Source organism: Nansenia antarctica (assembly GCF_963989245.1).
Source record: "Nansenia antarctica genome assembly, chromosome: 4".
Classification (NCBI taxonomy): Eukaryota; Metazoa; Chordata; class Actinopteri; order Argentiniformes; family Microstomatidae; genus Nansenia; species Nansenia antarctica.
This window is the reverse complement of record NC_137689.1, coordinates 14,451,934-14,470,532: the sequence shown is the minus strand read 5'-3', so window position 1 is coordinate 14,470,532 and position 18,599 is coordinate 14,451,934. Positions and strand designations below refer to the sequence as shown.

Genomic DNA, 18,599 nt, shown 5'->3' with positions numbered 1-18,599 from the left:
ACACCACGGCAGCGAAACAAATTTCCTTCCCAATCAGCGTATTTGAAATCGGGTCGATGTTGGTGAGAGAGCGAAAATATGTGACTTCCGACTAGTGACCCCCCTCCCGCAATGGTTATGACTTTCTGTGCGTTGTGCCACCAGGAAGAAGCTTGGCTTATTTTGTGTTCGGAACATTTGGCAACAGAGCGCACCCTTGGTCTTCCATCAGACAAAATGGTTTGTCGTGGTGTGCGTCTCGTTTAACTCAAAACAATCCGCTGCTGATTTCGATGTCTGCCGCCTCCGTCTTTCTAGATTTAATGAAAGTAAGTGGAACCAGGGAGTGAAACACAAATGGAACGGTGAGTTATATTATGGCAGCTAAAGAAGATCTGTACACCAAAGTCACCCCGCGGAGGCAGCGTCAGAATCGGCCGGGCACTGTCAAACATGGGTCCAACCTGGACGTGCTGCTGTCCATGGGCTTCCCCAAGACCAGGGCGTGAGTATATCTGACCAAACTGGACCACTATCCGATCTCTCCCAAGCTAGGATGTTATTATTATTATGAACTGGTGTGCAGCTGTGCAAATGTGCCATGGCATAACTGCGCATTTAAAATAAAAAAAGGCTGACAATTCCACTGTTGTAGGGCATGAGAGGTCTAGTGCTGGTCATTGGACTTACACTGTTGTCCCACACGTTATTGGATGAAAGTTTCTTCCACCCTCATATGTTGCCTGCTCCGTTGCACATCTCCAACATCACAATTAAATAATAATATAATATAATAATAATAATAATAATAATAATATATATAATATATAATAATAATAATAATAATAACATAATATAATATATAATATAATAATAATAATAATATAATAAATAATAAATAATAAATGTGATAGCTGTGTTCGCGTGTCAAACTCTGGTAGTTATTCAACACTTGGCCCCCCCAGGGAGGATGGGTCAAACCCCCTGTACTCACACATGATGCCCTCACCACCCACTATTGACCATACAGGTTTGCATGTTCAATCGAATGTACCACACTTTCCTGAGACACTGGATATTTAGCCCTTTCATGTACCAGATTGTGTCTGGCAATATTTCAGAGATGCTCATAACTGTAAAGTCTTCTTAATTGCTATGGGCATTATCTTTGAATGAGAATTGTCATCATAAGGCCAACTGTTACTGTGTTTTATAATCCCAGTCACAGTGCAGGAGGATGCCAAAGCAAGACATCTCAGCCTTAGGATTGACTAATACTCCTCATTGTTGCAGAAACAATAGTGCATCGTTACACTGCTGTTGCCACAAAGTGTGTGTGTGTGTGTGTGTGTGTGTGTGTGTGTGTGTGTGTGTGTTGAAATAATTCAGGTGAAATTGCACTTGAAACAACCTTCCACGTTACACTAGGATATTGAATAGTGTGATTGGAAGAAATACGAACCCCTTTTTAGTCAAGGATTGTCAACGTATTTGTAAGTATACTGATTTGACTGACTAAACACCCCTGTGTTAAAGATTAGCCTGAATAGTGTTTCACATGCTAGGTACTTCCAAGTACCCCTCACCGGATGTGAGCAGCACAGATGGTTTTGTCATCCAACTTTTTGTATACACAAAAAAAAGAAGAAAGTGAAGGGGTAATTGCATTTAATTGCACTAAAATTATGGCTGTTCAGCTAAACAAAAGAGGACTGTAGATTCTTGAAAGTGTGATCTAGAGATTACAGAGCTCTGAAGAGAACTAGAGCTGATTGTTTTGTCGGCATAGCATTTGAAGGTGAAATGAATCAATCACTTTACCTACTGTAAGAGGATCAGAAAATGTTTTCCGGGGAAACTGTATAAATGGCTTTGCCTGTCATAGCCCTGGGGGGGGGACAAGGGCTCTTTTGTGGAGGAGGGTTGAGTAAACCAATGGGAAGAATGAATCACAGAACCCTACTGTTATATGGGAGAAATTCCTGCTGAATCATTTAAGTATAGAACAGCCAATCCGACACACTCACAGGACTGGAGGAAGCCATCATGATCCTCAGTGTTGTCAGAGTCCCAAAGAAAGCGGATCCATTTGAGAGAATGACAATGGTTCAAAACTTGGCATACATTTCAGCGTCTCTGCTGTCCTGATTGTCAGTTTTAGGTTTCGCTTGTTTCCAAGAAGCCAGGCAGAAGAGACCGTCTGATGGTCAGAGGTTCCTCTGGTAGAAGCTCTTGTGGTGGAGGTGTGGTTGTTTTGGAGTGTGGAGGGTAGATGGGTTGTTTGACAGTGGAAACGCTGAGATTCAGTCCCCAATGCTCGAGGAGTCTTTCCCTGATGATGCAACCCAGAGAAAGGACTTGCACAAACTTTCCATTTACAGAGGAAAGAGAAAGTTTAGTACAGGTTGCCTGGCCTATGCCTTTTTATATTTTAAATGTTCTATCTCAATGCAGTGCCTTCCCCTAAGAATATAGATGGTGTGGTCCATTTCCTGTAAGGTCTATAAGTGGACAACATACAGGACCCCTCAGCAGAATTGAGGGCCTTAACTGAGTTAGCTAGGTGATAGCAGTGGAGTCCAGCGCAAGCTAGAGTTTTCTTCACAACTATCTTTCTTTATCACTTCCCTCTGTTTGGTTGAAGTGTGTGTCTGTGTGTTAAAGATGAGACTGGCCACATGTGTGCCTGTGAGTTTTGAGTCTCTAGGTAGGCTTGCTAGTGAGTGTGTGCATGACGTATGATTCTGTCACAGAGGGTGATGCCTTTTGATAATGTTTGTGCAAACTGCACACGTGTTTAGGCCTATATCCTTGTTTGTTTGTTTGTATATATTTGACAGGGGAGGGTGTCTTTGTGGATTGGAGTGTTTGTGTGTGTGTGTTTATAAGGGAGCCATCTGCCTAGTCTCTGTTGCCACAGTCAGTGTCCCTGCACCATGCTGGTAAGGCCCATCCCCAGTCTGTTTCCACACTGAGAGCCTGTGGCTCTGGCAAGGCTGTGCACGCAGCATATTGCAGATGGTTTTCTGAAATGGCCGGAGAGTAATAGGCTTTTAATTACACTGCCTGATTACATTTGGCCCTACAATGACACAACAATGGGGCGCTAAAGTTCACTGGCCTCAGCTCTTCTTCGTCTCTTCTTCGTCTTATTTTTATTTGTCTTATTGGCCTCTCGACGTTGGAGATTTAGCTTGGGCACTATCCTGTGTTGCTATATTGTGTTAAAGAGACAATTACACTTGTTAACCAAGAAATATACATTGTAGGTACATTTTGAAATGTACTGTAACAGAGGGGTATTAAGGACTTGCAACTTAATGCAAAATTGCCTGTGTAATATTTAATTTCATGTGTGTATTTAACATGTTTAAGACAGAACTCTTTGGTGATGAGGAAAAGTCATCCATTATCCCTTAACACTTTCACATTTTCACTCAGTGTATATGTGTGGGTTCTTGTCACATGATATAGGCCTAATTAATAATTTCCTGGAGAATTAACAATTTCCTTCATGTTATTATTAAGAAGTTCTTGTTACAAGCCGTTTTCAGGTTGAAAATTGTTGTCTACCTCCTCCCTTGTTTCTCCTTGTACAAAGCTACGGTAATCTTCAAAGGCACACCATAGAACTTCCGCCACTGTTTCAAAGATGACATAACAATAATGCAACTAGATGAGTTTTTTGTGAGAGAATTGTAGATTGAAGGTCTTTTTTTTAAATGCTCCTCCAACTATTAACTGCAAGCTAGCAAATAACCTGCACCTCTTTTTATTTTATTTTATGGAAAATATCTCAGTTGTGGGGTTATTTCATAGATGCAGTCAGATAGAACGGTTTTTGGCTTGTGAGCTATTGGCTTATGTGCTGTATCTGTGTTTTTCAGTCCTAAAGCACACGTTTCAAACCTTACCCAAGCATTACCCAAACTCACAAACTCTAATATACTGTATGCATACATTTACAGAATCACAGACACACACACACACACACACACACACACACACACTTGCAGTTATCCGCCCACGTTTGCAATCTCTCTGTAAACTTGTATTCAGAAGTTTGTCCGCCAAGAGGAAGTGGCCCGTTTCAGGAAGTGGTTTGTGACCTTTACAGAGTGCCGGGACTGCTGGGACATAAAGGAACCCATATGTGCTGTGGGGTTCAGGGGGTAGTGTGGGGGAAATGCAGTGCACGTACTGATTCAATGTTTTAGAGACGGGACAAGATACTCATCTTTAGACCAAACTGTAGTGTGTGTGTGTGTGTGTGTGTGTGTGTGTGTGTGTGTGTGTGTGTGTGTGTGTGTGTGTGTCTGTGTGTCTGTGTGTCTGTGTGTCTGTGTGTCTGTGTGTCTGTGTGTGTGTGTGTGTGTGTGTGTGTGTCCTTTTACCTTCGCTGGTCATCTTTAGGGAAATCTAAATCTAAATCAGTCATCACTGCTGAGGACGACATACTGTATCTCATTCCCATGTGTACCCTCAGATCACACTGTAGATATTTGCACATAAATAGTGATCAAGTTCATAATTTATAAAATTGTCTTGCAGGCAACACAACAACAACAACAACAACACATGTGTGCACAACCATTCTGATCATGCCTCTATTTTTTTAGATAAGGCAAATACTGTATCATGCTGTGTGTTTTGGTGAAATGTTTGTTTTAACATTACGTTACTAAGTACTGTACACTGTCATATTGTTTAGTTTTGTTTCCTCTGTCAGCATTCAAGTTGCATCTCATAGGACTCAGAGGTTGACCACATAGCTAGATAAATGAACATGGGCCGAGAGGATGGATTGATGTTCTGTACTGACTGTCTGCAGATGTTCTGTACTGACTGTCTGCAGAACAGCTCACAGAGGCACGAAAAAGGGTGCATTCAGCAAACCTGAGTAAAACACAACACAAGCATGCTGTAGACATTCAGGTCCTCTAGTTTAGTAGTCCATAAGGGAATCTGTCTCATTTGTGTGAATGCATGTGCATGCATGTGCATGCGTGTGCATGTGTGTGCATGCGTGTGCATGCGCGTGTGCATGTGTGTGTGTGTCTTGCGCTTGTAATCAGACCTGCCTTATGCTGTTTAGGTCCACTGAGGATAGAGTCTGAGAGGAGATATGTTTTATTGATCATTTTTACCATTGTCATTTACAGTTTTCGTGACTTCAGCATCACATTCATTATGTGGGAAAAAGAGACAAACGTAACAAATAATTGCTTGTGTATTAGCATGTTTGGTTAATTGTGTTATCCTTTGGAATTTGACAATGAATCAATTGAGCTCAGACCTGGCTGGTAGTCTATGTAGTCTGTTTTGGGGTTGTAGCAGTTATATTAATGTAATCTCCATGAGAGGTCAAAATGTGTAACTTTAGACAGTTATGACCTGATGGTTTGAGTCTTGTTGCTGATGCCTTGAGATTTACTAAGCTTTTGTGTGAGTCACTCCTCCTTTGCCCTGTTTTTGAAATGTCTTCTGGCTTCTTGTAAATTGTCATGTTTTTTTTCGCCCTTTCATCTGCCCCAATTGACTGTTTAATATTCAGTGGGTCTCATGAGTCACTCATAAACATTTACACTCACAGGCACAAAGGTTAATTATTGTACACATACTTTACATTTCCATGCCATCAGCTATAAGGATCACATCATTTTTTCCCATTCATTTCACAACTTGAATCGCAATGCACAGCATCTCACTTTGTGTTCAGGTATGACAAATCTGGTGGTTGTGGAGGCTCTCACCAGTGTTTTGGACAGGCTAGTTCCTATGTTACAGTTATACTAAGTTTCGTTTTGAATCACGTCAGCTCAGTTGAATGTCGAAGTTTACTGTCTATTCAAGACAACATCACAGGGGGCTATTTTTTAGTAGCCTACTTGGTGCTCCTACTACCACCCTAACATGTGTCTCTGAGTAGAATAAGCTATGGAAGCGTTGTGTGTGTTGAACACTGCTCATTTAAATGTTGATGCTTACACCGCCTCTATTTTAATCTCTCTCTCTCTGTCAATGTAATGGTATCACTCTCCGCCTTCCTGTGCGAGGTTCCAGTTCTGTCTCCTCTCTCTAAAAATAATGAAGTGAGTGTGTGAGAAATAGTGTCAGTGGGGTTATATTGTTAGCTTTGTGAGAGAGATACCACTGATGGAGACTCTGTGGCCCTGGATGGTAAGACAAGGCTTGTTGTTGACAGTTCGCAATTAGTGCCCAATGTTAGAGACCAGATAACAAAGATGTCCCACACAACCAATTAGACACTGAGCTTTTTTGTCCAAATTATATTTCAGCGCACAGTATGGGCTTTGTGTGTTTTAATCACAGAGGCCCAGCAGGCCTTGCTTTTCCCTCTCTTTATCTCTCTCTCTTTCTTTTGTTCTTCTCCCTATTCACTCTCTCTCCCTATCTCCCCTCTGCCCCATACCTCTGTATATTGTAGCAAGGTGTGCCACTTGATCTGATAATTAAATTCACATGAATCCCTTCCTGAGCAGTCTGATGAGGAGGTCACTTCCTGAGTGTGTCTCATTGAGACAGATCTTTGGGGGAGATGATGTATTTACCGAAGCCTAGAGCAGAGCCCCATGTTATTCTTAACCTTTTTAGCATAATCTTTACTGAAAGGTCGGCCAACAGGAACAAAGTAACAGCTGTTGAAAAGGCCCTAAAGTTGTGGAGGAAACCTTCTCTCTTCTGCTCGGTTCAGATGCCTGGTCCATCGAGGCCGGGCTGACGGGGCAGAGAGAGGCCAGCTGTAGGGAGGGGCACTTCCTCTGTGGACGGGCCTGTTCTGTTCTGTTCTGGGGAGGGGGTTTGGAGGTCCAGTTTGTGGAGTGGACTAGAGGAGTTTTCTCTCCACAGTTAGTGTGATAAGTGGTCAGTGATGTGTGTTCGCTGGCAGCTTTGTAAACAGGAAATGTGGATTTCCCCATAGAGCTGAGTCAGTGAGGGGCCAGGGAGACTGTGTTGCGTGCGCGTGTGGTCAGTAGCTCCGGTTTTGGGGAAATTCATCCGTAGCCCATGTTAATATCTTTTTACAATGTCTATCTTTTTATTTTATTTTAATCTATTTATTTTCACAATATCTCTTTCATATACCAAACTATTAACCTAATCAGTATCCTATTACTTAAACTTAAAGCACAGCTCTCCCATACTCCTACTCTGCTGTAGTACATTGATAGAATGCCAACATGCCTGTCTACAGGTATGCAAAAAGTGACACATGCACACTCACAGAACTGCATAAAGGTACAATCCAAAGTTATTGCTCCCTAACAGACTGCACTCCAGTTTTTTTTTTCCAATCCTCCCTGGCCTTGGTCAGGAAATGCAGTTTATAAATAAATCATTCAGTTCCTGCTTGGAGCCGAGGAGTTGGGGCATAGGTTAGAAACACAGTAACTCAGACCAGACCAGCACAGACTGGACATGGTGATAGGCTAGTCTAACAGGTGTGTGTGTGTGTGTGTCATTCTGTATGGTTAATGTGATAGTGTTTTTGTGCGTGTGTTTATCTTTGATTGTGTTTAATGTGTATGTGTGTATTTCTGTTGTGTTAGCACACAGTAAGCAGAGCTGAAGTTGCCTTATCAAGGCTGTTGGGAGCGTCTTCATTGGTTACGACTGCTGAAAAAAAATCTCTCACCTAGATTACAGTGTAAGTGTTGTGGTGGTAGATCTCATCTGGATTGACTAGGGTTGACTCAATGTGAGTCGATCAGAAAACCAGTGTTCTTACCCCACACTAGGCTATATCAGATTGTGTGTGATGCCACATTCTAATGTTGGGACGGCACCCTATTTTGTAATGATGTCAGTCATGTCTGGATGCCTGTAATCCCATAACTAGCGTGCAGAAATAGGAAGTCCTCTGATCTGGTTTTTCCTCTCGATAAGGAACCAGGTGGAATCTATGATTGTGTGGTTGTGTGTGAGTCAGTAGCGCCGGTTTAGGGTAATGCGCCCGTAGCATAACTTTTCTTTTCTTGGGAATGTGGGGGCCTATACTCTACATATGTCTCTGTGTTTTCTTTTTTTCAACGTTATATGGAACTCCATCTGGTGTTGGTGCTGTAACCAGGGCTTTCCTGTCCCAGCATGCTTTGCGATGGCAAGGCACACTGCCCTCGGGGTTAGGGGGCTTTGCCGTATCTAGGGCCCTCTCTGTGGGGCAGGTTTAAAAATAGCTCATCGAGTGTGAACACCAAAGTTGCACTACATTCAACGGCATGTTTTTAATCAGGGAGGAGAGGGGGTTACATAGTGTAGTGTAGTGTCTCCACACACTGAATCATCCTCAGATGTTGACCCACACACCAACAGAGTGACTACTACACTCCTCTGAATAGTTTACTAAACTAATGAAAAAGAGTCTGCATAATGCTGTTTCTCACATTGTGCTGAACAGTGGTGATTAGAACCTACCTGGGAATGAGTGTACCGTAGTGGTCTCTCTCTCTCCCTCCACTGGGAGGTGTGTCAACTGCTGTGACATAGGGGACACACGGTCACGCTCAGAGAGGGCCTAGGCTGTTTTTTAAAATATGACCTATTTGTCTGACAAAGGATAAGGAGTCTCTAAAAAAGGGAACAGTAGTCAGTAGCTAGTGATGTAGTCGGTGAGGGCTAATGGAGGTGTTTCTGAGTTGTAGTTCAGTTCTGTTGGGACCCTGGGTAATGGAGTTCTCTCTGAGTTGTAGTTCAGTGCTTCCTGGCTGAACCACTTGGATCAGTATAGCAGAACTCCCCGCGGAGGCACTTTGAACGTGCAATTTTAGAGGTCTTCAAAAAAAAACATCCTAATTAGATTCAAAGTGCTCATTAACGGTAATGTAATCAGCTTTTTCTCACTCAGAACTTAAAAAAAGCCCCAAGATGTTAGCTGGCGCCCTGAAAAATGGCACAGTTGGATAAGGATAGCTTTTGAAGTTCGATTACGTATGCATGGATTTGATGGGTCCTATTTCTTTTTGTTTATTAGGTAGTTAAAACAGTACGTGTGACTGTAGTGACATTCTGACTACTCTACGTTTGCAGTCATATCTTTTGTATCTAATTCTTAGCAAACAGCATTTGGATTTCCTTCACATGCAACTGTAACAACTCCTCCTTTCCCACTGTGGGTTTCTTTGGCCCTGACAGTTGATGCTGTCACCCCTTGTCCCCAGGAGTAATATCGTCTCATGATTAGACTTAGTACTCAATACCAACCTAGTGGTACGAGTGTGTGTCTGTCTAAAGTGTGTATGATGAGACAGTGTAGTTGAGCAATATGATCTTGTTTGTTACATTAACATATCTCTCATGTTAAGTGACTGAGGAAGTGTTTGTATCACAGTATCTATCCGCATTTCCACTGAGTGACATTTTGAAACGGACATGCATATTATAGTTCCACAGTAGCTGGGTAGTTTCACAGTAGACTATCTTAAACATCTTAAACATGATGACCAACATGATGACCATCATTTTGTGGTCTGTTCTCTTCTTGATAAACAACGATTATAAGCATGTGAAAGTCCCCTCCCCCCTGTGATCAGGCAAGTGTAACAAGGATGATGTGGTCTGTGTTAAGCATGCATGGTAATAGGCTATAGTCATTACTGCCCTGTATTCATAGAACTGGCTCATTTGAATATTTCCAAAGCATACAAAATCTAGAGGTGAACTTCTACTTCACAGACAGTGATAGTGTGTAGTTAGATAGAAGGTATCATAGACCTCTGAGCCATGTAGCATGCTTTACAGGCTATAGCAAGAGCTCCTGAACACTTAGCTAAGTTTCAATAAACATCCTCCGGAAAAGAGACTATTGATTTTGTGACTGCACTGATCTCTCTCTCTCTCTCTCTCTCTCTCTCTCTCTCTCTCTCTCTCTCTCTCTCTCTCTCTCTCTCTCTCTCTCTCTCTCTTCTCTCTCTCTCTTCTCTCTCTCTCTCCTCTCTCTCTTCTCTCTCTCTCTCTCTCTCTCTCTCTCTCTCTCTCTTCTCCTCCACAATGCAGGCTAAAAGCTCTGGTGTCCACGGGAGGCAGGAATGTTCAGGCAGCCTGTGATTGGTGGGTAAACACACACACACACACACACACACACACACACCGTTACTTACTCCAGCCTGATTGAATTGGGAAAGGCCTGGTCGAGTCATAAAAACCTTGGTGCAGATGTAACTGAACTCCTGACCACACTGAAGGCCTCTCTTACTGTATCCCTGCTGCCCTCTGCTGGACATATATACAATGCCACCCTAACCTCCAAATCTTTCCAGTCTCTGCAGCTGTATAAATAGAGAAAATACGGGAAGAAACTTCGGCATTAATTAATGGAAAAATTCTTATGCTGTTTTGGCACACACACTAAACCCGTGACCCATGGCTCATAGTTGTGGGTGAATACACCCAGTTCCTTGTGTACTAACCGCTCCCCCCTTGTGGCCCAGGCTGTTTTCCCACGTGGACGACCCGTTCCTGGATGACCCCCTGCCCAGGGAGTACGTGTTGTACCTGCGGCCCAGCGGACCCCTCCTCCACCAGCTCTCCCACTTCTGGCAGCAGAGCCGGCAAACCTGCGGCAAGAACAAGGCCCACAACATCTTCCCCCACGTCACCCTCTGCCAGTTCTTTATGGTGAGGCCTCCTCTCTGACAGGGGGACTTCTGCTCCTGTGTGCGGTTAGAATGGAGGGCCATGATTCATGTCACTATTCTGTGCACAGCAGGAGGGAGGCTGGTGGAGGTAGAAATTGGAAGACAGGCTCATTGTAATGATTGAAATGGGGAATGGTATCAACAACGTAATTTCATTCCATGAGCCCGTCCTCCTATTTCTACCTCCACCAGCCTCCACTGACACAATGAGCTTGCCCTCCGATTTCTAGCCCCAGCCTCCGTGTGTGTGTGTCTGTGTGCGTCTGTTCGTCCGTCTGTCTTTCCGTCTGTCCGTCAAATTGTACTGTGACACTGAGTAGGTATGTGCTGCCGGACAGTTTATGACTGCTGTTTCTCTGTGTTGGGCCAGTGTGAGGATGGGAAGTTAGAGGCACTGAGTGAGGCTCTCCAGGCTGTGGTGGGCCAGTGGAGAGGACGCTTCCCCACCCCCCTCCCTCTGGAGCTCTACACCTCCTCCAACTTCATTGGTCTCTTTGTGGAGGAACAGGTGGCCGAGGTGCTCAAGAGCTTCGCCTCGGACTTTGCCACAGAGGCCGCAACTAAAGCAGGTTAGACCCTCTCTATCACCCTCTCTATCAAGAATGCGCAGAGTAGGCTACAAACGGACTACGCGTCACACACACTGAAGCATGTGGTTGCCAATCCTCCTTATATGGGAGGGAGGGATAAGTGAGGCATTTTAAATAATATTTAGTTTGACAATTACGATACTGAAATGTATGCTGGGGCAGATGAAAAACTCACAATAATATCTGCAGTAATATCTGTTATGTCTCCTGTCTCTATCCCACTTAGATGTCCATGTGGAGCCCCATAAGAAGCAGCTCCATGTGACCCTGGCCTACCATTTCCAGACCAATCATCTGGCTGCGTTAGAGAAGCTGGCCAAGAGTGTGGACGTTTCGCTGGGCTGCGATTGGCTGGCTGTGCTCTTCTCCCGGGACATACGGTTCGCCAATCACGAGGTACAGTATGATTGCTCCCTCCCCTGTTGACACTAAGTGGTAGCATCTGACTCTCTGATTGACTGACTAAATCAGGCCTGCTGAACTTGCTGACCTGTCTGTGACCCCCCCTGCTACAGACGCTGCGCGTGATGTACCCGTACGTAATTCAGAACGAGGACGAGCTGGAGCTGGTCCCAGGGGACTTTATCTTCATGTCCCCGGTGGAGCAGGGCAGTGCCAGCGAGGGCTGGGTCTATGGCACCTCTCTGGGCACGGGGCTGTCCGGACTACTGCCTGAGAACTATGTCAGCCGTGCCGATGAGTGTGACACCTGGGTCTTCCATGGGTAAGGACCAGGAGGCTTCACATCACACCCACCAGACCCAAAACCAGCACTGCTCTTTTGTACTGAGCAATGGATTAAAAATCTCTAAAGCAACCAGCTATCCAGTGGGATTTTACTCTTTGCCTCTTTTCTACCAGCAGTTGATCTGTGACTGATTATCCTGATCTTTTCAACCCTTTCCTAGGTCTCATTCTTTTCTAAACTGTGCCTCACCATCAAACCCCAGAGGTGCAGTGGGTGGGCTGTTATTTGATGCACAGTTGGATGGCCGTTTCCTTGACGACCTTGGGGATCCAGCCAGTCTCAGTGTTCACTGCCCACCCATGCAGGTAAAAGCTGTGAATGTATTTGGATGTCCAAACTTCACGGAGTAAAGCCCTATTATAATGTTCTGCTAGATAATTTTAATACAATATAATACAATATATGTATTAAGTACTATGTACTCAAAGTACTATTTTAAGTGTAGAAACTACATTCCCCAGATGCTGAGGCCTAGCAGTCAGTCTTGTCTGCCTAAGAGGAGCCTGTTTGTGTGTCGCCATGGCGAAAGAATGGATGTGGTGTTCGGGAAACACTGGATCACTCAATGTTTTGATACCAAAGGTTAGATGGGATAGGGGGTAGTAAACATTCCATAGAGTGGTACTAGTGCACCTATGTCATACTCACTCTCTTCCATATTGTTTACTTCTCTCTCTGGGTCGCGTGTGTGTCTAGGTCGATATGTTCGCTCAAATCTCAACATGCCATCCAGTTTGCCAGCTAGGATTGGTGGGTGCCGGGACTATGATAAAGACTGTCCAATAACAGTGTTTGGCTCCACCCAGGCCCGCCTTGTGGGTAGGTACACAATGTTCTGACATCCGAAATAAACAACCTGTGAAAAATGAAATAGAACAACAATTAAATGTTTCCATCATGCCCTCCCTTCATCTCTACCAGTTCTTTATAGACTCACATTTTTATGCTATTTGTATTGGAATGTTTTATGCACAAATCATTTGATATTGTAATTACCCTGTACCTCTTAGCATCTCCACCAAGGGAATTACCTTTATTGGGGGAGTAACTAGCCTGGCTGGTTGTTGACCTCGCTTAGGACAAGCTACTCTACATAGATGTGATGTATTTGTGATCATGTGCCTATTCCAGGTGAGGCCCTGCTGGATAGTCAATCGGTGATAGACTTTGTGTACTGTTCGCCCTCCCTGCGCTGTGTCCAGACTGCCCACAACATCCTCAGAGGTACCGCTCAGAACCATTACCTGAAGCAACAGTCATGGCAGCCACACATCACTACTGCATACTGTATCATTAACTCAATAATCCAACTCCAACCACCACCCCCCCCACACACACTCTCTTCTACTCAACCTTATCCCAGGTCTCCAGCAGGAGGGGACGACCAAGATCCGTGTGGAGCCGGGGCTGTTTGAGTGGACTAAATGGGTGTCGGGGACTGCTCTACCTGCCTGGATCCCTCCCACTGACCTGGCTGCTGCCAACCTGAGTGTGGACACAACCTACAGGTACACACTACTACGGGTGACGATACACACAGCAACATTAGCTCAGTTAAATCCATGTTGATGCCACCAACCCCCCAAAAACTAAGCTCTATGTGGTTAGGATTGACCTAAAGCGAACCACGTTCTTCTTCTTTCCCTTCTCTCTAGACCTCATATTCCCACCAGTAAGTTGGGGGTGTCGGAGGCCTATGACACCTACATCAGCCGGAGCTTCCAGGTGACCCGGGAGATTCTGACAGAGTGTAAAAACCTGGGTAAACTGACAATCTGTCTGTGATAATGTCTGTGTGAAGTAACACGACACCACGCACTTGTCTTCTACTTTGTGAGTCAGCGTGTGTCCATGTTGACTGGAAGTAATCATATTTGTGGTATGCGTGGCTCTGGTCGCTCCTTCTCTCACACAGGAAACACGGTCCTGATTGTGGCCCATGCTTCCTCCCTGGAGGCCTGTACTCGCCAGATGCAAGGCCTCAGCCCCCAGAACTCCAAGGACTTTGTTCAAGTGGTTCGGAAGGTCAGTCTGCTTTCCTCATGTCTCTCCACAGATGGTATCTCTCTCGCTCCCTTTCTATCTCATGCTCTTCTGTCTGTCTGTCTGTCTGTCTGTCTGTCTGTCTGTCTGTCTGTCTGTCTGTCTGTCTGTCTGTCTGTCTGTCTCTCTCTCTCTCTCTCTCTCTCTCTCTCTGTGTCTCTCTTGACCCCTCATACACATGTTTCTTCTCCCTCCCTGTTTAGATACCATACCTGGGTTTCTGTGCGTGTGAGGAGATGGGGGAGACAGGGGTGTGGCAGCTGGTGGACCCTCCCATCCTGCCTCTGACACACGGACCGAATAACAGCTTCAATTGGAGGGAGACGCTGCTCCAGGAGTGAGGGCCTTGCCATCCGCCTCCCCCTCCCTCAGTGGTCCAGAGACGCAATGCTGAGCAGCCGCAGCGCAAACATTTCCTCTGCTAACGCACCCACATGCTGTCAAACCAGACCAAAAAGCCCTGGCTTCCATCGCAGATGCTGTGTTAACAAACTCATTGAGTCTATATATATATATATATATCGCAGCATTGATATGTGTATTAGACAGTGTGTGTCCAAATGCACTGTTCATGAATGAGGAGGTGTAGTGGTCAGAGCACAATGGAGTTTGAGTTGGCATTGGATTGGACAGTCACTCCTTTATTTTACCCCCCCTTGCCCGTGCCTCTGAATGGGGAAATGCTTTGAGAAAACGTGTGACACTTCAAATGCAGTTGTTGGCCACGAACAAACTCAGGTTTTGTGTCATGCCCCAGCTCTGAGCATCCCAACACACTGGGTCATTCTGAAGAAAGAAACATGGCTGCTCTCTCATACACTGTGACGAGAACAGGAGACCTGCACAACAACAACAACAACAACAACAACAACGACAACAACACTGCTAGAATCTTCCATGGCTCTGAAAATGTTCCATTCATTTCACCGGCACAAACCCTCCTCAAAAAAGCACAAAACTAGAACTGACCCTTGACAATCAGACAAGGCACTTAGTGGTTTAGGGTCGAGTTGGGTTAGTTCAACCCTTCAATCATTCTTCAACCAATTCAGTGTACCACTATACACTTTGTTTGTTTGGAAAGAGTTTAAAGGTCAACAAAACATTTGTAGTTCACCTCTCTGTTGAAGAGGCAATAAGTAAGCAAACTTGTTTGATAGGGGTTTCTTTCATTTCATTAACTGTCAATGAACCATGAATAATCCATGTACAAGTTAACTTGCTTCCGTAAAGCTGAAATGAGAATAGTGCTTTGCAGTTTGATATATTTTCATTTTTTTTTTAAATGTCATGTTAGGGTTAGGTTTACTCTGTGCAATCTTGTTAAATGACAAGGTGTTCATGTATTTGTAGCACAAATGAGGACATTATATGCAGGCACTTATTGGTGTGCAGCAAGTATGTCCATACATTGGTCAAGGCAGAGTGATGATGATGCAGTTACATACATATCAACCAGTGCCATGTGTCTTGTGGCTGTTGCAAGACACACTTAGGAGGATGTAGCCAACTTTTGCAATTTGAATATAGTATTATCAAGGCAAAAATAAATGGAGATTGTTGACAGTCCCAACAGATTTCCTTAGAAGGATTATTGAGTTTTTATTTCCTCTATGTTATGAGCAGTGTTACACAGCATCAGCATATTTTCTGATTCTTATTATCTCTCTTTCATGGTTTCTTTTATGTTTTTTTTTACATGACCTGCTAGAAATGCAATGTGACCTAACATTCTTTTATCTTTTCTTCCCAACTTCTCTCAAACTCTTAACTATTAGCAAATAGTTTACCAAGCAACATACCAAGCTACATGTACAGTAGAGGCTGCTCTATTGTTTCCCGCATTCAACATCACAAGAGGTTTTGTCATGATCAGCCATATCAGAAAGATAATTGCTTCCTGTGAGGCAGACTGTCTCTCTTTTGCAAAGACTCAATAACATGTTACTTTCACACAATGCCAAACTTTCCTCATATGTCATACTGTATGTAACATTACCTGTAACATTGGTGAGTAACTTGTAACTGTAAGCTAACCTTGTGCTTCCAACATAGCTGCAAACACAGTATGCTTTCAAATGTGGGAAAAAACATCAAATGATGAGTTAGAAGTAGCGTGTTGGAAATGGCACTCTAACAGGGAGATTTTCTCTCTCTCTCTCTTTCTCTCTCTCTCTTTTTCTCACCCCCCCCCCCTCCTTTGCTCTATGCCTTCTCTTTCCACAGAGAACAGAATGCTCTTCTCAGGACTCGTTGTCTATGTGAAAAAAGTATTTTATTTGTGTCTAAAAGTTACACATGTGAACCATGCTTAACATTTTCCCCATGTTACTTTCACACTGTTACGCTTGAGTTTTCAGTACTACATTTACAGAAATGACAGTCTTCCCCACATCAGTGTTGGCTTGTTGTGTTGTTGAAAGGGAGACAGAGATGAAGTAAATAAATAAGCGCCTCCTCTGCTCTCTGCCATGAGTGAGACAGCTCTCACTGTTTCACCTCCTCTGCTCTCTGCCATGAGTGAGACAGCTCTCACTGTTTCCACAATGCTCTGCATGCAAAAGGGGAAAATACAAGCTCATGTATTCATGTAATCTCTTTACTTGAAAAACAAACTCTACATTAAACAGAATAAAAGTCATGTTAAAATGCTTTTATGTATTTAAATTATTGTTTAAGATTTATGCATTACACAAAGTGTTCCAGAAAATAGTGTATTATATTTTGTTGCAAATGACTGCCTCAATTATTAAAATGATTGTGAAAATTATTATAATAATGTACTGCTTATGAAATATATAAATTATGTTGGCAAATAAATGTTCTATCTGCATTGATGTGTCTGACGTTTCATCATAACTCACTGGTCCACACACAGCTCATTAACCTTACTGTTCCTTCAACTAGGCTACTAATAAGCGCCACTAGGTGGTGCTGTATGCCTACTGATGTATGCCTTCCTGACTGAAGAGGGTTAACCGGGTTCGGTCTTTGTAGGAAAAGAAAGAAAAGCCACGCCGAAGTAGCCTCGCATGTTCTCCTGTAGGTGCCAAGGTATTGAAGGTAATACCGCACATTTACACAAAATAAACATTAATCGATACAACATTAAGCAGGTTAAAGTTGCTACCGTAGGGGCAAATGATCCTTTAACAAGAGAGGCCTAGCTTAGGTGGCAGGGGGGTAGCGAGATGTTTGGTTTTGTGTTTGTGTTTGTCTTTGAGGTCACAACCAGAAAGAAAGTGAGTAGAGTAATTAAACCAGTATGTTTTTAAACAAAAGTACAAAGTCGTTTGTATTCGGGTGAGAAGGGGCTTATGTTAAGTCGTTTTGTTAACATAAGCCCTCCGTCTGTATCAATGAACAAGACTAATTAACCCCTTTGGCCCCGGAGTCTCACTCTCTCCGCCTGTCAAGTGGCAGAGGGCATGGGGGCGTGGCCAGGGTTCACACTGACGTCACTGCTCTAGATGAGTGGCAGGGCCTGAATCCTCCTCTGTTGCCAGATGGGATTGACAATTTACAGCCTAACCGCAGTCTATAACCCGCTAAATCCAGTAGCCCATTCGGCGGTAACCCGCTCCATCTGGCAACCCTGCTCATAGCCCTATGGGCGGGTTCCTATTTAGGAAGCGTTTTCAGTTTAGATGAGAACTTTTGCAGTAGTCTATCTATGTACAATTAGATTACAGGATGTCATACTAGATTTGCCTTTCAGAGTTGCCTTTTTGCCTTTCAGCACACAATTCAAGATGATTTCTCAGTATGAATGAGATATATCAGGAGGCAGTATGAGCATTCAGACATGGCCAGTGTGACCAGAAGCTGTGTCTCCTCCAAGCTTGCCTCCCCTTCCCCTGTGATCTGGTTTCCTGAAGCAGGGATTAGCTGTTCCCTTGTGCAGGTGTGAAGGATGAGGATGAGAAAAGGGGGTAGAGAGGGGAGTGGATGCTGTATTGTGTTGCACAACAGGACAGAGCTCTGAATGTTGGGTGAAAGACGCACAGAAGAATACTTTATTATAATTGACAGTTTGGACTTATCAAAGTCAAAGTGCTGGGTATTTCACTATACCTTGGCCTTACTATACTATATAATCTCTTGGGTACATGTAACCTATATCAGGGAGAGCATAAGTCAATTCCAACTTGGAGATGGAACACTTTCACCCTGCAATAAACAGGAATAAATAGTAGGATACTCGTTGTGCCACCCCCACCGCCCTGGCCCTCAGTGAGGGAGTGTTTGATTAGGGGGTTCAGGTTGATGAGCAGTGTGCCTGTTGCTGTGTCTCCTCCACCCTGATCTAGGCTTTGTGTCTGGTGGGGGTCAGTCTGTGCTGGACAATGTGCGGGGACCGACTCGGGTCCTTCTGTTTGTTAAAGGAAGTGATTTAGCAGAGTTTGGGGGATATGTGCTGTGCTATCTTAGGGCATTGAAGGATGAAGGGGTTGGGGGGTGGGGGTTGGACGAGCTTTCAGGAGAGCTTGGACAGTGTTGCATGTCGATGAGAACACTTTGCTTTTGTGCCTCTCTGTTGTGGTTTTGTTGGGTTGAGATCCCCCCACATCCCCCCCAAACGAA

The 18,599-nt window shown here is 44.1% G+C and overlaps 1 protein-coding gene across 2 annotated transcripts; it reads left to right on the top strand.

Moving 5' to 3' along the window:
* Positions 1-347: 347 nt before the first annotated feature.
* ubash3ba (ubiquitin associated and SH3 domain containing Ba) lies at positions 348-16,805 on the top strand (the record flags this gene model as incomplete). 2 transcript variants are annotated; one of them, XM_080530319.1, is made up of 14 exons in its annotated part: positions 348-484; positions 9,994-10,047; positions 10,428-10,614; positions 11,005-11,203; positions 11,451-11,620; positions 11,740-11,948; positions 12,133-12,277; positions 12,434-12,554; positions 12,669-12,791; positions 13,104-13,196; positions 13,336-13,480; positions 13,628-13,734; positions 13,888-13,997; positions 14,219-16,805. In XM_080530319.1, 14 exons carry the CDS (start codon positions 357-359, stop codon positions 14,354-14,356), a joined length of 1,929 nt encoding a protein of 642 aa, XP_080386445.1. In that variant the 3' UTR covers positions 14,357-16,805. The 2 variants fall into 2 exon arrangements, with proteins under 2 accessions (XP_080386445.1, XP_080386444.1); XM_080530318.1 differs by having other exon boundaries at positions 357-484; positions 12,413-12,554.
* Positions 16,806-18,599: the final 1,794 nt, after the last annotated feature.